This window comes from Sorghum bicolor, chromosome 3 (assembly GCF_000003195.3).
Source record: "Sorghum bicolor cultivar BTx623 chromosome 3, Sorghum_bicolor_NCBIv3, whole genome shotgun sequence".
Classification (NCBI taxonomy): domain Eukaryota; kingdom Viridiplantae; phylum Streptophyta; class Magnoliopsida; order Poales; family Poaceae; genus Sorghum; species Sorghum bicolor.
In genome coordinates, this window is record NC_012872.2 from 379,306 (window position 1) to 397,363 (window position 18,058).

Consider the following 18,058-nt stretch of genomic DNA (forward strand, 5'->3'; position numbering starts at 1 on the left):
GATGCCTTCATTAAATTTCAAATGGAACATTTATAGGAGCATCTCTATGAGTTTTGTAAAACAACTCCTTTTTTTAATTTTTAGCGAAAAAAATTGTCCTTCAATAGTTTGGTAAAAGACCTTAAATATAAAAATCTACAAAATATCCTCTCCAACTTATAAGTTTTCGTAGTCAAGAGAAATTCCTTATCTACTACACGTCTGGTATTTTTCTCGGAAGATTAAAGTAAATTAGAGGCATGAGTAGATTAAGAAAATAAAGGGTTGCAGATTAGAAAGTAATAAGAGAAAATGAAAATATTAAAAAAGGTTTAGTTGGTTAGAAATAATCTGGGGTCCTCAAGGGGAAAAATGTTTAGAAAGTTAGACCTTGTTTAGTTGGAGTACGGAAATTTTTTGGGTGTCATATTAAATGTTTCGTAGGATGTCGTAAGGAGTATTCAGATATTAATAAAAAAAACTAATTATATAACTCGCTTAGAAATTGCGAGACGAATTTATTAAACCTAATTAATCAATCATTAGCACATGTAGATTACTGTAGCACTTAAGGCTAATCATGGACTAACTAGGCTTAAAAGATTCGTCTCGTGATTTTCAACCAAATTATGTAATTAGTTTATTTTTTATCTATATTTAATACTATATGCATGTGTCCAAATATACAATGTGATGGTTGAAAATTTTTTAGGGTGGAACAACAAGGCCTTACTACTATTTATTGAAGAAGAAAATTTAAGGTTAGCTTACTAGATGTATTGAATGTTCTTGTCGTAGCAATAATGGATAGAGTTGATTATATTTTTTAAAAAAATGTTTAAAAAAAACTGCGGTGGTTGTGCAGTTGTGCCTGCCCGGCGTGCCGCCGCCGACTGGGCCATCCGTCAGTGAACCGGCCTGGTATCTAATCATGGGCCGGGCCAGAACCCGAGAAGCGCAACAACTGCCGAGTAATGGCAGCAGCCTAAGGCCGTTCCTAAAAAAAAAAAAAAAAAAAATCACGGCCGCCTCCCGCCTCTCGCAGCTGGTGTCGGCCAAGCGAACACACAGGCTTGGCCGCCTGCCTGCCGCCGGCGATCCCACTGGATCGTTTCTCTTTCGCAAGCAATCTGATGAAAATGCTATGGCATACATTATAGTACATGTTTATTCTGTAATTACTATAGTTGTAGTACAAGCAAGTCTGTATGAATTGAGCTAATCTTGCCGAGGGAGGAAGGGTAACATCACTTAACTAATTTTCAGCAATCCTTTTCAGGCAACCTGAGTCTGGCTTGCCTTGCCCATTCTATTTTCTATCCCTCCCACAGCAGCTAACACCTCAATCAATAACCTAGTAACAATATGAGTCCAAGCCAAAGAGACACCCCTAAAATTCAGTTTACATGCGGTGTAAATTACATACAGAACACCAGTGACGGTGACTCTAGTCAGTAATACTATGACATTACAAACGAGATGTTGGTCAGCCCTACAACACAACTCCGATTTACAAGCGCAAACATTGGTCTAGGTACAGGAAGATTACAGCAGGGAGTGGGGAGAAGAAAATCACACCAGGCATCGATCGTCCTGCATCAACCAACGAACCACCTGCACAGTCGCGCAATTGGAGCTATTCCTGCTGGGCTTCTATGTTTACCATGTTACATCACGAAAGAATTCTGTAGGGATTGACGGTGGGCACTGCTTCCTTGCAACAAATTTGTACTGATGTGATGAAGGAAAGGGAGATGATGCCGTTAGTACTACTAGCAACAGAGTTGTTAACTGAAGACATTCAAGACCAGGCCCAGTCAGTTACCTTATGTTGACTGTATTTTTCTCTGATTGCTGGAAGGTTACTCCCAGGACCAACGCTGAAAAGGCGGTGCAATGCCTTTACACAGTCACTCAGTTCCGACGGCTTATACTGTGTGTAATGAGCAAGTGTGGAATTCTGCTCCAATTCACAATGAGATGCGTAAGTTAGCTCATAATGACATTTCAGCAGGCAACTGCTACAAAGATATTATGGAAAAAGCAACATGATTATGGCACCTACCCAAGGATACTTTGTTGGCTGCAGTACATATCTTGCCAAGAAAACAGCTGAGGCAGCTATTAGTGATGGCGGGTAAGAGAGTAGATTGTACTCCAGCAGTGATAGCTCAGCGATGTAATTGGCGAGGAACTCGAGATGCAAAGCAGGATCCTGTACAAGATAAGTTGTCAGTGAAATGGTATCATATATGCCACTTAAGGAATTCCTCCTCCAGTGACCAGAAGCTGACTATACAGTAGTACCTCATCACACGCTTGTGCAGCACGGGCAAATCTCCTGTTGTAAGCAAGAATAAGAGTTAGTGAGGTTAGGTTAGTATAATAGTCGTAAATCTTACCTAATAAATGAAATAAAACAGAAAAGCACCTCAGAAAGCACTTTGGTGTAGGTGCTGCCATTTCAAACTTCAAGTAATTCAGTACAGAAGCTTCCATCTCTAAAACCTGTTAATGAACAAGTTATTTAGTGACAATGACAAACAAGGGACTATCAGATATGGTCTAATAGACAAAAAAAAAAGCGGATGGTTGGAAGTAATATATCACAGACATCATCTCTGAAGTATGTACTATCAGTTATGTAGCAGAACTCTTCTACTTGGGGTGCACATATCTCCTCGTATTTTCTGGATTTGAATATTGCAACATCTCAAATTGATATGCCAACAGTGTACAGAAAACTGAGGATAACTGAAAGAAATAGATGTAACGAGAACTAGCAGAAGCTTACGCGGCTATAAGCATGCAAGTAACACCAAGTAATTGCAGCCTTTGGCGGTCGATTTCATTGCCAGAAAGATAACGGTCAATGTAGTTAACTGTCAGGTAGAGAGTATCAGGAACAAGACGATATTCTTCAGCAACCTACAGGAAGGAAAATCATATGAATGTAGTTAATGCATTGTGCTTCTGCTTTAGGCTTTTCTTTATGATTAGCAGAAAAGGCTTACTTCCACAAGCCAGTCGATCAAAATAGCCCTCATGCTTGGGTTGACACTTTTGTGAATAGTTTCCATGAAGTCAGTTGATGGTCTTTTGCTTTTCTTCATCTGCAGAAAGTAAAACAGCATTATTTTTTTGACCGAAACAGCAGGGGAGCCCCCTACCTATTTGTTTTTTGCTTTTCAATTAAATGAAAGAATGACTGTAAAGCAGCATTATTAGTGAAAATGAAGGAAGAAACAGAGATTTTCTAAGATTCACTAACGTATGTACAGATCAATCTAGATCAAATTTCCTCAAAACAGAAATAACATTCTTTCGACCGAATCGAGCTTCATTAATGCACCAAAAAAAACTTCACATATAAAAACCAGAAATCGTTCCCACACTGGGAAACAGAAATTATATATGATAAAAAACACACTTGAAAAAAAGCATATTGGGGCATTGCTTATTCGGTGACATCAATGTAGAGCTTTTGCTAGTTGGCCCGATGCAGTCTACATGCATAGAGATTTTTTTTCTCCAGAATGCAATTCCTTATGTTCAGTGCTTGAGGGAAACCATTTCAGCACCAGGGTACAGGGAAAAATGTGTCACCTCAGCCTCTCGCAGATGCATGTAAATGTCGGAAGCCAGAGTAGCGCACAACTGTGGATCCTCGTAGTCATTGTCAACATCACAGATGTGGTCGATTTCAAATGGGGCAGGGGCATTTTTCTTCCACTTATTTTCTGCAAAAGAATCAACAAAAAATTTAACAAAATGCACTTGAAAGTCAAATCTCATAAATTTCAGCAGGCCTTCAACATCTCTACCCTCTGATATGCGCAAATGTTCATTTGCCTGCCGCTGCAACGAAGCCAGCACCGAGGAATCCCCATTGTCTATGAACTCAAAGTCCGGGCTTTTCATGGAGTCACAAATCGACATCGTCTCATCCATAGAAACTGAATCTCCTGAACGTCCAGGAGACATGAAGCTGCTGCAGGGTACCAAGGCTGGAGCACGACTTGGCACATTGACAGTGGTAGGCACTTTAGGTGGAGGAACATTATGCTTCTGCTGCATTGTGCTGCTGCAAAGGCATGATACTGGTGGACCTGGCTTGATGGAAGCCGACTTCACAGCAGAACCCCGAATGGAGCTCACATTGCGTGCATTTGCTGGATATGGTTTCTTCAAGGGTGCTGCTGAGGTTGCCGGATTCAACTTCTGCATGAGATTTGAACAAGTTGAGATATTGACAAGAGAAGATTCCAAAGCAAACAAAGACGAAAAGATTGCCACGTTGTGAAAACCAAGGAACCTTCTTTTGATAATGCCGATACATTTGTACTATGGTCTAGTCTTTTGACCCAGCAGAATCCAACCAATAATAGAAAGCAGTAACAAGATGAAGAAATCTTGCAGGTTTCCTCCTTGTTATAAGACAAGAAAAAAAAGAGTTGCCAGACTGATTTCGAGTAATAGTACGAAACCACAAAATCTGTAGGATTCACCGATTCAGGTAATGTGGAAGAGGTACGCCTCATCAGAATATTATTAGATAAAAAAAACCTTGTAAGGAAAATGTAGACCGCATTTCGAAATCAAGAAACCGCGAAACCAAGATACTGGGAATGCCATCGATCAGTCTCTCAAGTCAAGAAGGATCAAGAAGAGCCAAGAAAGCTACGCCCACGCCACGCGGATTCAAAACCATTGAGCCTAGGCAAGAATCTTGGGCCCGAGAAAAGCGGAATGAGTTCCGTTCCGCATGAAATTTCCCAATCGCAGAAACGATCCCTGTCCCTGAGACCCTGACGAGCAGAGGCGGCGTTCGTACCGCGCGGGTGGTGGCGGGTGGCGCGACCTTCCCCACGGCGGCCCTCCTCCCTGGAGCGGGAGCGGCGACGTTGGTGATGTTTCCGAGCGCGACGCGCTTCGTGGCCTGCGGTCTCGTCCATCGCGGTCCACCGGCGGCGTTCTCGTCCATCGCGGGGCGCTTGGAGGCTGCGGACGAGGAGGAGCGGCGGGAGGCGGCGAAGGTCGACATCGTCGATCGATCTTGGCGGAAGAGGATCCCCTCGCCGAATCCCCCCTCCTCGGTCTTAGTCTAGGGCTAGGGTTTGGGTTTTAGGGAGCGGGGAGGAAGGTTTGGGTCTCCCGGCCCGGCAGCGGCGACGCGAGGCGAGGCGAGACGAAGAGAAGAAGAGGAGAGGAGAGGGAAAGGGGATGGACTATTTAGGAAAAGGCCCCTGTACTTTCAATTCTATTATGCCGCCATGGTAGCTAGGGTAGGGTGATTAGGCGGTCTCCAAGGGCTCTTCTTCTTGCAGCCCACCCATACAATAGTTAGCTATTCACTATTAATACATGGTCCACTTATCTCTCTCATAAAGTTTTTTGATTTTTGTGTCTAAGCTGGCTGTAAGCTTACAGCCTGCTTCTCCTCTCTCTCCTCCACATCAGCATTTAGCCAGCTTACAGCCCACCATAATACTTGCTCTGAGCTAATGCGAGACGCATTTGATAGATTATTAGGTCGCTAACAGTAGAATGCATAGGCACTTAAAACTTTTCTTTTTCAACGGAGAACGCAAAAGACAAACCAGAATGGACCGGATGCTCACGCGACTAGCCCTCGCCTATGACAAGCGCCTCGCGAACAGTAATAGCCCTAGCGAGCAGACCTATTATTATCATTACCTATAATAAGAGACAAATTGTCTGCCAAGCCACCAGCAATCAAACATGCTCTCAATCCTCTTCACTGTTTCTGCATTTTCCTTAGAGCATCTCCAGCCACAGGCCCTAAATTAGACCTCTACATTTTTATTTGGGAGTTGGCCTGCAAAATTTAAGGGCCCAAATCAAAGCCCAACTCCAGCCATAGCCACTGTCCCCCCACCCTAGAAAAAAAATCTCTTGTCGTTGGCGCCGACGCAGCGTTCTCGGGCCCGCCGGACACGCCGCCGCGACGCTTGCTCGTCGCCGTGCCGTTCCTCTGGGAGGAGGCGCCTTCCTCACGTCCTGGCTCAACACCACGTCCACGAGCCCACCGGACTGGTCACCGGCCGCTTCGTCCCCATGCAACTGGTCCCACATCTCCTGCACCGGCACCGGCACCACCAGGACCGTCAGCTCTGTGTCGTTCCAGTCCGTGCACCTCGCGGGCGCCACACTCCCTGCCACAGGCCTCTGCGCGGCGCTGCCGGGACTCGTCTCCTTCGTCGTCTCCGATGCCAACCTCACGGGCGCCGTCCCCGACGACCTCTGGCGGTGCCGCCGCCTCGCCGTGCTCAACGTCAGCGGCATCGCGCTCACCGGCCCTATCCCGCCGTCGCTCGGGAACGCCTCCGCGCTCCAGACTCTGGCACTCAACTCCAACCAGCTCTCTGGCTCCATCCCGCCGGAGCTGGCGTACCTCGCGCCCACCCTTCGAAACCTGCTCCTCTTCGATAACCGCCACTCCGGCGACCTCCCGCCGTCTCTCGGCGACCTTCGCCTCCTCGAGTCGCTGCGCGCGGGCGGGAACCACGACCTATCGGGCCCGGAGCGCGTGCGCCGCAGCCATGTCCCGCCGCGCCTGCACTAGGTGCTTGGTGTACCGCCGCCGCGCCTTGCACCGCGACACCGCCTCCAGCCGCTCCAGCCGCGACTGGCAGCAGCCCATCGCCGCCGGTCCCGGTTCCGGCGCTCTCTGATCACCACCATAGCCACACCAGCTCGGAGGAGGGAGCCCGCGAGGCCGGCCTTCTCGCCGGCGGGGCGGCGCATGCGGACGGGAGGGAGTGAGAGAGAGGGATAGGGGGCTCCTAGATCTGCGGGCCTGAAACTAGATTTTGGGGGTCCTCCTAAAATAAGAGCCCAAATAGAAAGTCCATTGGAGTTGTTTTTTTCATTCAAGCTCCTAAAATTTAGAATAGGGGTCTGTTTAGGAGGCCCACTGGAGTTGCTCTTATGAAATTAAATTGAATCCTTGGAAATTTGTGTACGATTCGTGTGAAATCCTACATTCCAAACAGGTTTTGAATCAATGCTATACGTCCGCGCGCTCATAGCAGACAATGCTGCCACTCATTTCTTTGCTGGGTTGGCAATTGGCATGGCCAGTGCTGTTCGAGGTGGGAGGCCGGCGGCGAGACGCGACCGCACCGCACGGTCAGCGCGGCGGTGGTGCCGTTGGTTTCCTGCCTTCACAAGTTCACACCATCTGCATGGCATGCGTGACAGGTCAGCTGGGCCGTCCATCACACCGGCCTGGTATTTAATCTCCGGCTGAGAAGGCCCAATGGCTCCAACCAAACTACTGCCTGTGTCAAACTAAATTCTAACAGAAGAGGCCACCTCAGGTCACACTGCCACCAAAAACCCAAATTCCATCATCACAATATAATGCGATTCCTCATCAGAGTCCAGAGCACTGCAACACAGTACATATACCATACAAACGAGTCAAGGATGTCACCCAATGCAAGTTAATGTCATCATAATAGTAGCACCTCCCATATATATATATGATATACCTACTACTTACTAACATTATATTTACACAACTTACATACCCAAGGTCTATCTTATACATCCATCCTTGTTATTGCTTGTTGCTCGTCACTAAGCTTAGGCAGACTACTAGACACGCATTAACTGTCATCTTGTTTAAACCAAACCAAACTAAAAGACACATCATCAAATCTTTTTCTTTTCTGCAAAGCCTATGTTACATCACTTCTTCCTTCCACTGAATTCTTCTGAAGAAAGAACTGACGCCAGCAACCAATATGTTGCGTTCTTCGTCATCGACAAGCTATGCCATCAAGTTTTCAGCTACAACCTTCTCCCACCGCAGCAAAAAACAACCATGTCGTCAAAGGCTCCAAAAACCCACCTTCCATCCCTGCCCAGTTACCCTCCCTTCTTCTAAAAGTCCCTCTTCCCATCCTGCCCCGGGCAAGGCCAAGCCTCCATATGGCTCCCATGTCCAATGGGATGGATCACGATCTTCCTCACCATCTGGCAAAACTCCCTGCACGAGTTATTATAATGTGTGTTATTAGTATTAAGTTCCTGTCTATTTTTTTCTTTTCAGGAGGATATGCACAACGTAGCTTACTGCCAAAGAACAGCTCCGACTTCCATCGTATCATTCTCATCGTTAGTGAAAGTAACCTTCCATTCCTCTTTGGAGCCAAGGTCTTTTATCTCAAACATCTCTTCAAGCTCACCCATCAACTGTACATACCCATCCAGATTTCCTAAATCCACAGCTTTGCCCACAGCATGTCCATGCATTTGAACCTAGCAAGATCAAACACACAGGTTAAACAGCAGTCTAAGTGGCAACACAAGGAGAAAAAGTAAAGAAACAAAAAACAAGTTACCTTAATACGATTTCTTCCACTGCAACTCTGATGGCTTTGGATTTCTCGGGGGCTTTCATTCACCAAGTGTGTATGATCTTTCGTGACTCTTGAAAGCGCCGATAGCTGACCAGAGTCTTCAAAAGAACCAGCACCTCGCATCGATGTTTCCCCTACTCCCACAGTCATCTTGTCAGCAATGCCGCTACTCCTAGTATGGTTAACCAAATTGACACCAAACAGGCGGAACATGCCGGGTTCCTTCTTTTCTTCGACAGCAATAGAAAATTTTGGAGCAACCTCCTCAGTCTGGTAGCTGCACAGAGCAGTGTTGCAGGACAACTTGGAAGAGAGCTCCTCAGCTTGATAAGCAGAGAGCCCAGGCCAAGGAGGAACCCTTGCGTCGTTGCTGGTGACTTGAAACAGTTTCTGAGAAATCTCTGGCAAGGAAGGGGAGGCCCCTTTGCTTGAGGAATTGAAGTCCTTGAACCAGCTCCCAATTACTGCAGAATTCTGACAAATTGAACTACTCATGGCACTGTATCCTGGGCGTTCACTTGTCCAAGCGACTTGATGTACAGATATACAATTGGGTTCGTTGGAGCTTATACTTGTCTTATGCTGTTCAGGCCTTCCAGAGAGCCAGAATTCTTGAGCAGGTTCTGCAGAATTAAGAACATTAGACCCAAATTTCCAGAGATCTTTTCCGAAGACTAGCAATATGAAATTTTCAGTGTCATACCCAGCGCATGAATATCCAGGCTTTCAGCTGTCTCCCTAGGCCTTTTGTTTTTCATTGATGGTTGCACGGGTATGTTGATGGCAGGTGCGGATGCATCAAATGGTTCAATTTCCCAAGAGGAAACCCTCTCAGGGCCATTAAAGTTTGTGGCTTCGTCCCATTTGACCTAAACCATGAAAATTTTGAAGACGTTCAGCATCTTGTCTAAGGAAAAAAAAGTCAAATAATGATAACAGATGAAGCAGATCAAACTGATCTTACCTTCAACGTCTTCCAGTCAGAACCTTGCCAATGTGGAGAGAGATCTCCTTTATCAACAACAGTTCCAGAAAACCTACAGGGTTAAAAGAGATGGACTGATCATGTCAATACGAAAGGACAGCAAGTCAGCAACAAATTAAAGGAGAAACATATAAGATGACAGGATGAATTACTTCTTTACGGGGACATCTTCCCCTTCAAAACTCATCTTAAACCTCATGCCCACATTAAATCCAATTTTACTAGATTCAAGGTACTTGTTCAGACTGACGATGTATTGGCTTTGGCTTAACCTGAGGAAACAAAAAAAAAACAATTAACAGAGAAGATAAGAACAGTTATATTAAAAGAATTGATGTTAGGAAGTGTCCAACCTTGGTCTATAATACACTAGGAATATGGAATTAGTCTTAATAGCATGTGATGCACTAGCAAGCACCCCAAGATGCATGCTTTGGCTTGATATAACAGATGCTGGCATTGTGCTTTGCTTCTGCACAAGGCGCCTCACTCCGACACGCTGCTCTCCTGTCTCACTCCTAAGAAAAAAAAAGCATGGTATCTTGTAAGTTGTACATATACTTGATACATGAGCATGCGCACCACAAGGTTTCCTTTTTTTGGACGCACAAGCTGTTTGTTTATGTTCAGTTAAGATCTAACCTCAGGTAGACAAACGCGTCACCAGCAATCAGCTTCTTTGATGTGACAAACGTGCTCCATCCAGTAGTCAGAAGGTGCCTACGGGGTTGGCCTAGAGAACCAAGAAATGCATAATTAAGCACCAGAAATTACTTAAAAGTGCCATTTTTCCTTGATCTGTGGCCAAAAGGATTAGAAGATGATTCAGTGGAGACTGTACTGTACATACCCCTGTAGATGTGCTTGAACCTCCATTCAGATCCATGTAGGTCCTTTGTGATAAGCTCTTGGGTCGGGGTCGGCATCGACATATCCTGATTATTAGCATGAAAAAAAAACTTATTTTTTTTAAGGAAACAGGAGGGTTTTGAGCCCCTACTAAAAAAACTAAGAATTTTCCATCACCCTACCGCATGAAGTGCTTAAAACATGAGAATTATGCGTACCAGTGGTGGGAGGCATTCGTTTGCATGACGCCGAAGAACAGAGAAACCGCCATGAGTACTGGTGTCGGATGGTGTGAGGATCTTGCAGAAGGAGTGCACCACAGGCCTTGACGTCTCCGGCAGGGGTGGGTCAGGTAATGTGGGCAGATCCATTTGCTGCAAGCAACAACAACAAATTGCAAAAAAAATTCAGACAAATTCACAAAGTAAATTCTCCCAATACGACTAGTGCACACTCACTGAATTGCTTTGCCTACAAAAATCGCCATACTTGCAAACAGAAGAAGAGTTCAGAATTGGGGGGGATCCCATCCAAAAGGGTAAGTAAAAGATGGGCAGAATTAGGGAGGGACAGCAGAAAGGACGTTTACAAAGCAGAGAGCAACCAAAAAGAAAAACTAGTAGCAAGTAAAAATGATGGTGGTCCAGTCAGTCCACTCTGTGTCTGTACTCACATCTGGCTCGGGCTGCAGAGTGATCTGGGCGTACATCTCGTCCGTTTCTGTCTCGGCCTGCGGCACAGGTGCAGAGACACAGGGAGGGAGAAGACGAAGAGTTAGCAAGTCGGGGGGCTAGCACCAAATTGAAGTCCGAGAGGAGAAAGGCCAGTGAATTACCTTGAGCTCCACGTTGACGACCTTGCAGAGGATCTTGTTGGGCACCTGGAACATCTTGATTTGGTCGGCCAGCAGCGCCGGGTCCGTCGGCTCTTGCAGCTGCAGGGGACAGCACAGCAGCAGCAAGGAACAAGAGAACAATTCAGGAAAGGCAGAAGAGAATTTCAGAAAGATAGCTGCCAAGAGCGCGGAGCGAGATTGAGGAGCGACCTGCTCCAGGTGACCCTGGAGGAAGTAGAAGACCCTCTCATCGGTCTGGGGCAGCTCCACGAGCGGCCCCGCGCAGGCGCGCCACAGCTCCGCGAACAGCTCCGGGTCCCGTCCTGCTCCCGCAGACAGACAGACAAACAAACAAACAGCAGGAGGGCGTTTAGTCTGCGGCCACGAACATGAACATGAACAAGAGACGAAGGAACGCCGCGGTAGTATGCGGGGTGGGCTGACTCACCTTGCGCCATGGTCACGGCCTGTGGGTTTGCAGTTCTTGGCTTGGTCTCCTGGTCCTGGCCTGGTCCGGGGAGGAGAGCCAAAGGGAGCGAGTGAGACTGAGGGAGGGGAGAAGCGGGCAGTGTGGTCACCGCACCGGTGGTGGTGGTGGTGGTGATGGAGTGGTGGTGTCTCCTGGCCTCGCGCTCTGCGGCTCCTGTGTCGACTCGAGTGTTTGTTAGCCTGACCCTCGCCCCATTAAAGAAAGGCGCGGTGGGACTTTGTTGAGGCCGCAGGCCTAGCTTGTTGTGGGAGAGGAGATGGAGATGGAGATGGAGATGGAGAGAGACGGACGGAGATTGGATTGGAGGGGGTGAGGGGAGGGAGAAAGGCGCAGGCACAGAGAAAGCGGAACGAGAAAGAAACGGTGGCGTTACAAAGCAACTGGACTTTATTATGCCGGCGGGACGTTTGGTTCGCGGCAAGAAATAGAGAGGCTGGGATAGGGATAGGGAAACCAGCTACTCGATTTGTTTGCTTATGTGTGATTTTTATTTATAGCATTATTAGTTAATTAAGTATAGTATTACATAAGTATTTTGCTGGTGTGAAAGGAGAGATAGAGATGAAAGAGAAGAAAAGCGACTGCGCCGCTATGCCTCACTAGATGTGGCGCTCGCCATCTATGGCCGCCCTCGATGACATCCTTTCTAGCCAAAACTCTACCGTGTACTCCTACACTATCTACCTCTGATCAGGTCCACGTCCCACCGCTCTTACTCGTTAGCCCGGCCACCACGCCATTGTAGCCTGTCGTCCCACGTTCTACCGCTATTGACCGCCCACTGGTATTTATCACATGGGAAGAGAATAGGAACGAGAGAGATGTGGATAGGAGGGAGAGGAAAGTCAATGGTTAAAATATTTCAGGAGACTCACTAGAAAAAGTTTTACACTAGGTCATTGAGTTTTTACAAAAAGTTTCTTAGCGACATCTATGAAAACTAATAGATGTTTTTAAGGTTAGGACTGCTCTCTTAGTAGCTCACCCCCTATGTAAGCGCCACATGTGGCTTTAACACATACTCCTGCATTTCTTGTTTCAATCTAAGCCTCTTTGTATCCATCATTTCTAGCCGAAACTTAGACCATGCGCCTCTACGCCACCTCCTACGATCAGGTCCACATTGCACTGCTCGCACTCATTAGCTAGCAGCCATGGCGATGTAGCTTACCGCCACGCCCTACCGATGATTTTATAGCATTATTAATTAATTATAATATCATCTAATTATTTTATTATTGTGGAAAGAAAAGTACAGATGAGAGGGACAAAAAGCGGCCGAGCCGCTAGGCCTCGCCCGTTGGGGTGATTGCGGTATGTGGCCGCCCCGGTGCCATCCTTTGTAGCTGGAACTAGGGCCGTATTCGCCCCTACGCCACTTGTCTCTGATCGGACCCATGTCGTATTGCTCACACTCGTTAGCCCGTTCGTCGTCCACGCCGCCATAGCCCGCCATCCCCACCCCTACCATGTTGCTTGCCGCCCACCGGAATTTATCGCCAAGGAATGTGGATAGGAGGGATACAACGATTGGCTAAAATATTTAAGGGACCTCACTAGAAGAAATATTATATTACATGTTAGAGTTTCTATGGAAAGTTTATTAGTGATAATATCTATGAAAACTAATAGAAGGTTTGAAGGTTGGAGTTGTCCGTAATAGACCACCCGTTATGTAAATGCCACGTGTGGCTCTAGCATTCATGCTCCTGCCTTTCTTGTTTCTGTCCTCTCACCAATCTAAGCCTCTTTTGCATGGAGACACCCGCCTTGTTTTAAAAATTATAGATTTCATATCACCATTTCCTTTTTATTGCAAAATATGTAATCGATATGTTGATATGTATAAGATTTGCCTATCAAGACCGTGCATGCAGTTCAAGTTCAACCAAAATCTAACTTTCCTACAAAGTTTCTAGGGACCGGCCACAAGTAGAAAAGATTTTTTTCCAAACACGTAATCTAGGTTCAGTGGTGGAGTTTGAGAAAAATTTAAGAGGGCATCAAGGCTACAAATACACATGCATTATAGACTATAGATGTGGTTGTTATTAAGCTTCATCAACGAAATTTCCTAAATATGTATCGTTCTCTAAAGAATGATCACTACTAGAATCAACAAGTTCCCCTAGGGTATATTTCTAAGGAAACCGCCACGTTTCCATGTCAGAAATGGTTTGACCATCTGAGGAAGTTTCCCTAGGGGATATGATGCAACCCCTAGGGAAAGAATGTTTCCCTACGTTTTTGGTGGAAGCCGTAGGGGAACTCTGTCTTTCCCATCGAATTTCTCCCTAGGGATCTTTCCCTACGAAATACCGATCTTTCCCTACGAAATACCCTAGGAAAATTGTTTCCCTATAATTTTTTGGCCTTTCTCTAGGATTATTAACCATAGGGAAACTTGTTGATTGTAGTAGTGTTGCACAAAATTAAAGAGGGGGTGAGGCATGGCCCTTCTTTGCTATTAGGAACTCCAACCTTGTCTAGGTCTAATAAGGAGATTCAAAAGAAAATATACTTACACACAATAATGAATGGATATAAAACTCTTGGATGATAGAGTATCATTATAGAGATCAGGCTTATTACATTTATCTTTCTTTCTAGCACACGAGATGGGTCTGAAAAATAGGAACCTTTTTCCTTAGTGGGAAAAAATAAAAAGAAGTTTTAATTTGGCCTTCTTATTTTATCCAAACAATTCCTACATGAAAGTGCCGCCCACTGTGAGAATAAAATGCATCTAATTGTCTCTCTCATCCTGTGATAAATCTAAAGAGCAGAAACATGAATGGTCCATTTTGGCAACATAGAGAAAATGAATATATATCTAACATTGATCGGAATTATATTGTGGCAATGTGCATTTTAGTGCTCTTTTGAACCACCGTCTACTTTCTACTCCTTTTAGATCATCATGTCTTTTTTGTAAGCAATAGTGATCAATTGCATATACAAAGGTAGACAGGACATCAGTTTTGGAAGAAAAACATCCCAGGTTCTTTAATTTTGGATTTATGCTCTTCGGCAAGCCCATGCATGGTTTACATCTATATCGTGGGTCATTAAGAATCCAATTAAAGATTGCATCAAAGAGCTAGCTAGCTAGGGAAACAAATAATATCACAATACCGTACCGTAGCTGAATAATTAGGAATGACGTTAGTCCTAACATAATAAGCTGTCGTCATGGTCATGGTCGCCCCGTCCTAAAACCTTGCTCGATCGGTCCGCCAACTGCATACTCGCTCTGACGGTGTCACTAGCTCCAATCTTATCGTCTTGTCTATCTACTACCTTTCCTTAAAAAAAAAATTATAAGCTACCGGAGATAGAGAAGAAGAGAGTAATTAACTAAGAGAGAAGAGATCAGAAGAAATAAGCGTTGAGCACTCGAGTGAGATTTTAGATATTATCTACAGTACTTTGTAGGAGTAAAAATTTGTGTTAGTTGTGCGTGCAACGGCCGGGATCGCGGGGAGGGGAGGCACACGCATGCGCGCGTGGTGTGGGCCGCGGGGTACCGTAGGGGGCCTCTGCTCTGCTCTGATCTGACTGATCGATCGACGATCACGATATATATGCACAATTATCATGTGTGGGACCCATATGCATGGCGCATGCATGCATTCATCCATTTCCATGGGGGGAGCCGGCCAATCCAATCCTTGCAGATCGAGCACGTACAGTACGTACGTTAGACCAGTCAAGGTAGCTAGACGATGATGATGATTGTTGAGCTGCATATATGTATGTATGTATATATATATATATATGTCTGACAGAACATCGCATGCATGCATGCATTATTTGGTTTGGGATCGTCGATCGATCGGCGTTTGTACTGCACCACACCACACACGCATGTATGGGCGCGCGGCCGCCGGTGGGACAGCATGCATGCATGCAGCAAGTCTCGTCGTCGTCAAGGCGGCCAGCTGGAGCGCATGCATGCACGTGCGGCCGTGCATAGCTGCTGGGCCAGCATCGATCTCTCGATCGGGCCGGCCGTACGTCGTCCATCGATCTCCTCCATGCACCTGCACGGCGCGCTAGCTAGCTAGCTTTAATTTTGCTCCTCCTTTTCGTCGTGGTCGTGTCGTCGTCATCGATCAATCGGATCGGACGACGGGCCCTCGCGGTCACGGCGGCGACGCCCGTGCGCGTGGTCGGTTTGGGTTGGTGGTTGAGGACGCATGCATGGATGCAGGTGCAGGGGCCACCATCCATCGTCCTCCCCTCTCCACCCACACTACGGCTACCCTAGCTGCATGCTGCCTCTCTCTCTCTCTCTCTCTCTCTCTATATATATATATATATATATATATATATATATATAGGCTTCGTGACTCATAAAAATTCTGTTTATTATGCACAGGAATAGTGTATACCATCTTTGGCGTTCATACTTTTTTAGAGAGTATGTCCATATACTACAAGATAAATATAGTATGTGCGGATACGTGCCGGCCGGTAGTATGTCCATGTATATGTATGCGCTTTTTAATAGAAGTATGTGCACATACACGTACGTACACAATAATAGAGTATAGGAGGATACTACAAGGTCATATCAAAAATATGTAGTATCATACGTGGAGTACGCACGTATGTGCACATATACTAAATGTACAGTAATCGAGTATACACACATGGAAAACTAGTATGAATTAGTACTTTTGCCAAAAAAATGGAAAATACCCTTTTGAAAAAAGAAAGAAAGCTCATCATGCTTTTTTGACAAATGAGAGTATATGTATATGTAGATACACAGAAGTTTGCTTAGTATATGTACATAGTTTTTTGACAAATGAGTGTATGTATATGTATATGTAAATACACAGAAGTTTGCTTAGTATATGTATATAGTTTTTTGACAAGAGTATTGTCTCATACATTATTACGAGTATATTATTTTATTACCAGCATTTATCTCTCGTCTTTTTTTTGGTCATCGCCTCATCGGTGCACCCAATGCTTCGTGGTCGTCGTAGGAATGAACCATGGACACGCGGACCCGTGGATGATATAGGCGAATGCAAACGTAGCTTCCAAGAGATGCAGTGTGCTACCTGGTTCGTAAAGAATATAGAATGAGAAACTAGTTGTATATATCGATTATTGCAGTAACGATTAAGACTATCTCGACCTTACCTAGATCCCATCGACGGATGTTCCTATTCACAGAGAGAAATTAAATGTGATGCCTAGGCGGATCTGCATGACACTTTTCCTGTCATATCTAGGGACGGTGCCAGCAGATGAATTAGGGGGGAGCAGCTCGAGAAACGCCTCAAGGTAAGAGGATATGGTCAGTAGATCTGTAATCCGCAAGGAATTAGATTGATATGAACATATCGATCCAAATGACAGAATGGATTCCGCCATCGATGGATGCTTCTGCCTTCTGGTCGCCGCATCAAAGTATCGCTGGGCCTAATGATCAACAACACTGTGATGTTGAGTCCGGCTAAACTAGCAAAAAGTTGTGTCGCTGCCGCACGTTCATCAATGTTACCAAGAAAGAATCAATATAATTGGAAAAAAGGATTTTGCATTTAGATGCTAGTACCTTGCAACAAATTAAAGTCGCCCAACGATGTGATGGACTGGCGGCTGCATGCCAGTTCCTGGAGGGATGGCCAAGATGAGATGAGAAACGACGCAATGGGACGGATGGGTGATTATATATAAGGAACGTAAAAATAGGATCAACAGTTTTTAACGTGTATATATATATATATATATATATAGAAAGACACATACGCATACATATATAGATACTGGCCCAGCTCTCTCTCTCTCGCTCACGCTATTTTGGTGGTCACATATAATCCGATCCAAGCCGTGCCTAGGCACTCCACTCGCCCACCATGCATACATGCAAGTCTTGTGACTATATCTGCAATATAGGAGTAACATGATGACAATAATAAGATGATAAATAAACAGAGCGTCTATATAGATACTGGAACAACCCCCTACTGCCATTGCATGCAACTAGTTACTCTAAGCAAGATCGAATAATTTAGCTTTTGACAAAGCGTGTTAGCACTAAATCTTATATAGTAAACAATGCGATCTTGGTGGTCACCGATCGGCAGCATATATGTATAAAGGTAGTTTTAAAATAAATTAACAAGTAAATATTCCCAACAAACCGAACGGCAGGAATCTGGGCCTTGTTTAGTTCCAAAATATTTTGCAAAATGGACACTGTAGCTTTTTCGTTTGTATTTGACAAATATTATCTAATCATGGACTAACTAGGCTCAAAAGATTTGTCTCGTCAATTCCGACCAAACTGTGCAATTAGTTTTTATTTTTGTCTATATTTAGTACTTTATGCATGTGTCTAAAGATTCGATGTGACGGAGAATCTGAAAAATTTTGCAAAATTTTTTGGGAACTAAACAAGGCCCTGGAATCTCCGTTTGGTAGGCACGTATACCTGGTACCGGTGCTAGGTGCTAGCTACTCTCTCACCGTCTCAGAAATGAACATGGCAAAAAAAAAAAAAAAACTAA

At 45.1% G+C, this 18,058-nt stretch overlaps 3 protein-coding genes and 1 long non-coding RNA gene across 5 annotated transcripts; 1 reads left to right on the forward strand and 3 right to left on the reverse strand.

Annotated features, from left to right (window-relative positions):
• On the reverse strand, positions 1,330 to 5,210 carry LOC8078082 (cyclin-A1-3). Its single transcript, XM_021455771.1, has 11 exons — positions 4,814 to 5,210; positions 3,804 to 4,200; positions 3,586 to 3,719; positions 2,994 to 3,092; positions 2,774 to 2,907; positions 2,594 to 2,669; positions 2,411 to 2,487; positions 2,287 to 2,320; positions 2,045 to 2,194; positions 1,805 to 1,939; positions 1,330 to 1,710 (listed from the first exon to the last, which is right to left on the reverse strand). The coding sequence occupies exons 1-11, from the start codon at positions 5,021 to 5,023 to the stop codon at positions 1,639 to 1,641; spliced, it is 1,518 nt and encodes a 505-aa protein (XP_021311446.1). The 5' UTR covers positions 5,024 to 5,210; the 3' UTR covers positions 1,330 to 1,638.
• Positions 5,253 to 6,565, forward strand: LOC110434118 (LRR receptor-like serine/threonine-protein kinase RCH1). The gene is made up of 2 exons (XM_021457860.1): positions 5,253 to 5,269; positions 5,917 to 6,565. The coding sequence occupies exons 1-2, from the start codon at positions 5,253 to 5,255 to the stop codon at positions 6,563 to 6,565; spliced, it is 666 nt and encodes a 221-aa protein (XP_021313535.1).
• LOC8078083 (auxin response factor 1) lies at positions 7,389 to 11,890 on the reverse strand. Of its 2 annotated transcripts, XM_002457007.2 has the most exons (14): positions 11,487 to 11,890; positions 11,249 to 11,361; positions 11,039 to 11,137; positions 10,877 to 10,933; positions 10,422 to 10,577; positions 10,205 to 10,289; positions 9,997 to 10,087; positions 9,708 to 9,872; positions 9,507 to 9,626; positions 9,334 to 9,406; positions 9,073 to 9,238; positions 8,352 to 8,992; positions 8,084 to 8,268; positions 7,389 to 7,996 (listed from the first exon to the last, which is right to left on the reverse strand). In XM_002457007.2, the coding sequence occupies exons 1-14, from the start codon at positions 11,494 to 11,496 to the stop codon at positions 7,891 to 7,893; spliced, it is 2,067 nt and encodes a 688-aa protein (XP_002457052.1). In that variant the 5' UTR covers positions 11,497 to 11,890; the 3' UTR covers positions 7,389 to 7,890. The 2 variants fall into 2 exon arrangements, with proteins under 2 accessions (XP_002457052.1, XP_021313471.1); XM_021457796.1 differs by lacking the exons at positions 10,877 to 10,933; positions 11,039 to 11,137; positions 11,249 to 11,361; positions 11,487 to 11,890 and adding an exon at positions 10,662 to 10,845.
• On the reverse strand, positions 16,283 to 17,195 carry LOC110433287. Its single transcript, XR_002450661.1, has 3 exons — positions 17,104 to 17,195; positions 16,686 to 16,967; positions 16,283 to 16,603 (listed from the first exon to the last, which is right to left on the reverse strand). It is a non-coding gene; the product is annotated as an uncharacterized LOC110433287 (long non-coding RNA).

What these genes read in the sequence shown, in the direction of transcription:
- LOC8078082 (XM_021455771.1), bottom strand. Translation starts at nt 5,023, where the DNA reads ATGTCGACCTTCGCCGCCTCCCGCCGCTCCTCCTCGTCCGCAGCCTCC. An exon ending in ACATTTGCGCATATCAGAGG is followed by an intron (nt 3,720 to 3,803) that starts GTAGAGATGTTG and finishes ATTCTTTTGCAG; the next exon opens with AAAATAAGTGGAAGAAAAAT. An exon ending in AGCCAACAAAGTATCCTTGG is followed by an intron (nt 1,940 to 2,044) that starts GTAGGTGCCATA and finishes GAATTGGAGCAG; the next exon opens with AATTCCACACTTGCTCATTA.
- LOC8078083 (XM_002457007.2), bottom strand. An exon ending in CTCTGCAGCCCGAGCCAGAT is followed by an intron (nt 10,578 to 10,876) that starts GTGAGTACAGAC and finishes TGTTGCTTGCAG; the next exon opens with CAAATGGATCTGCCCACATT. An exon ending in GTGGAAGAAATCGTATTAAG is followed by an intron (nt 8,269 to 8,351) that starts GTAACTTGTTTT and finishes TGATCTTGCTAG; the next exon opens with GTTCAAATGCATGGACATGC.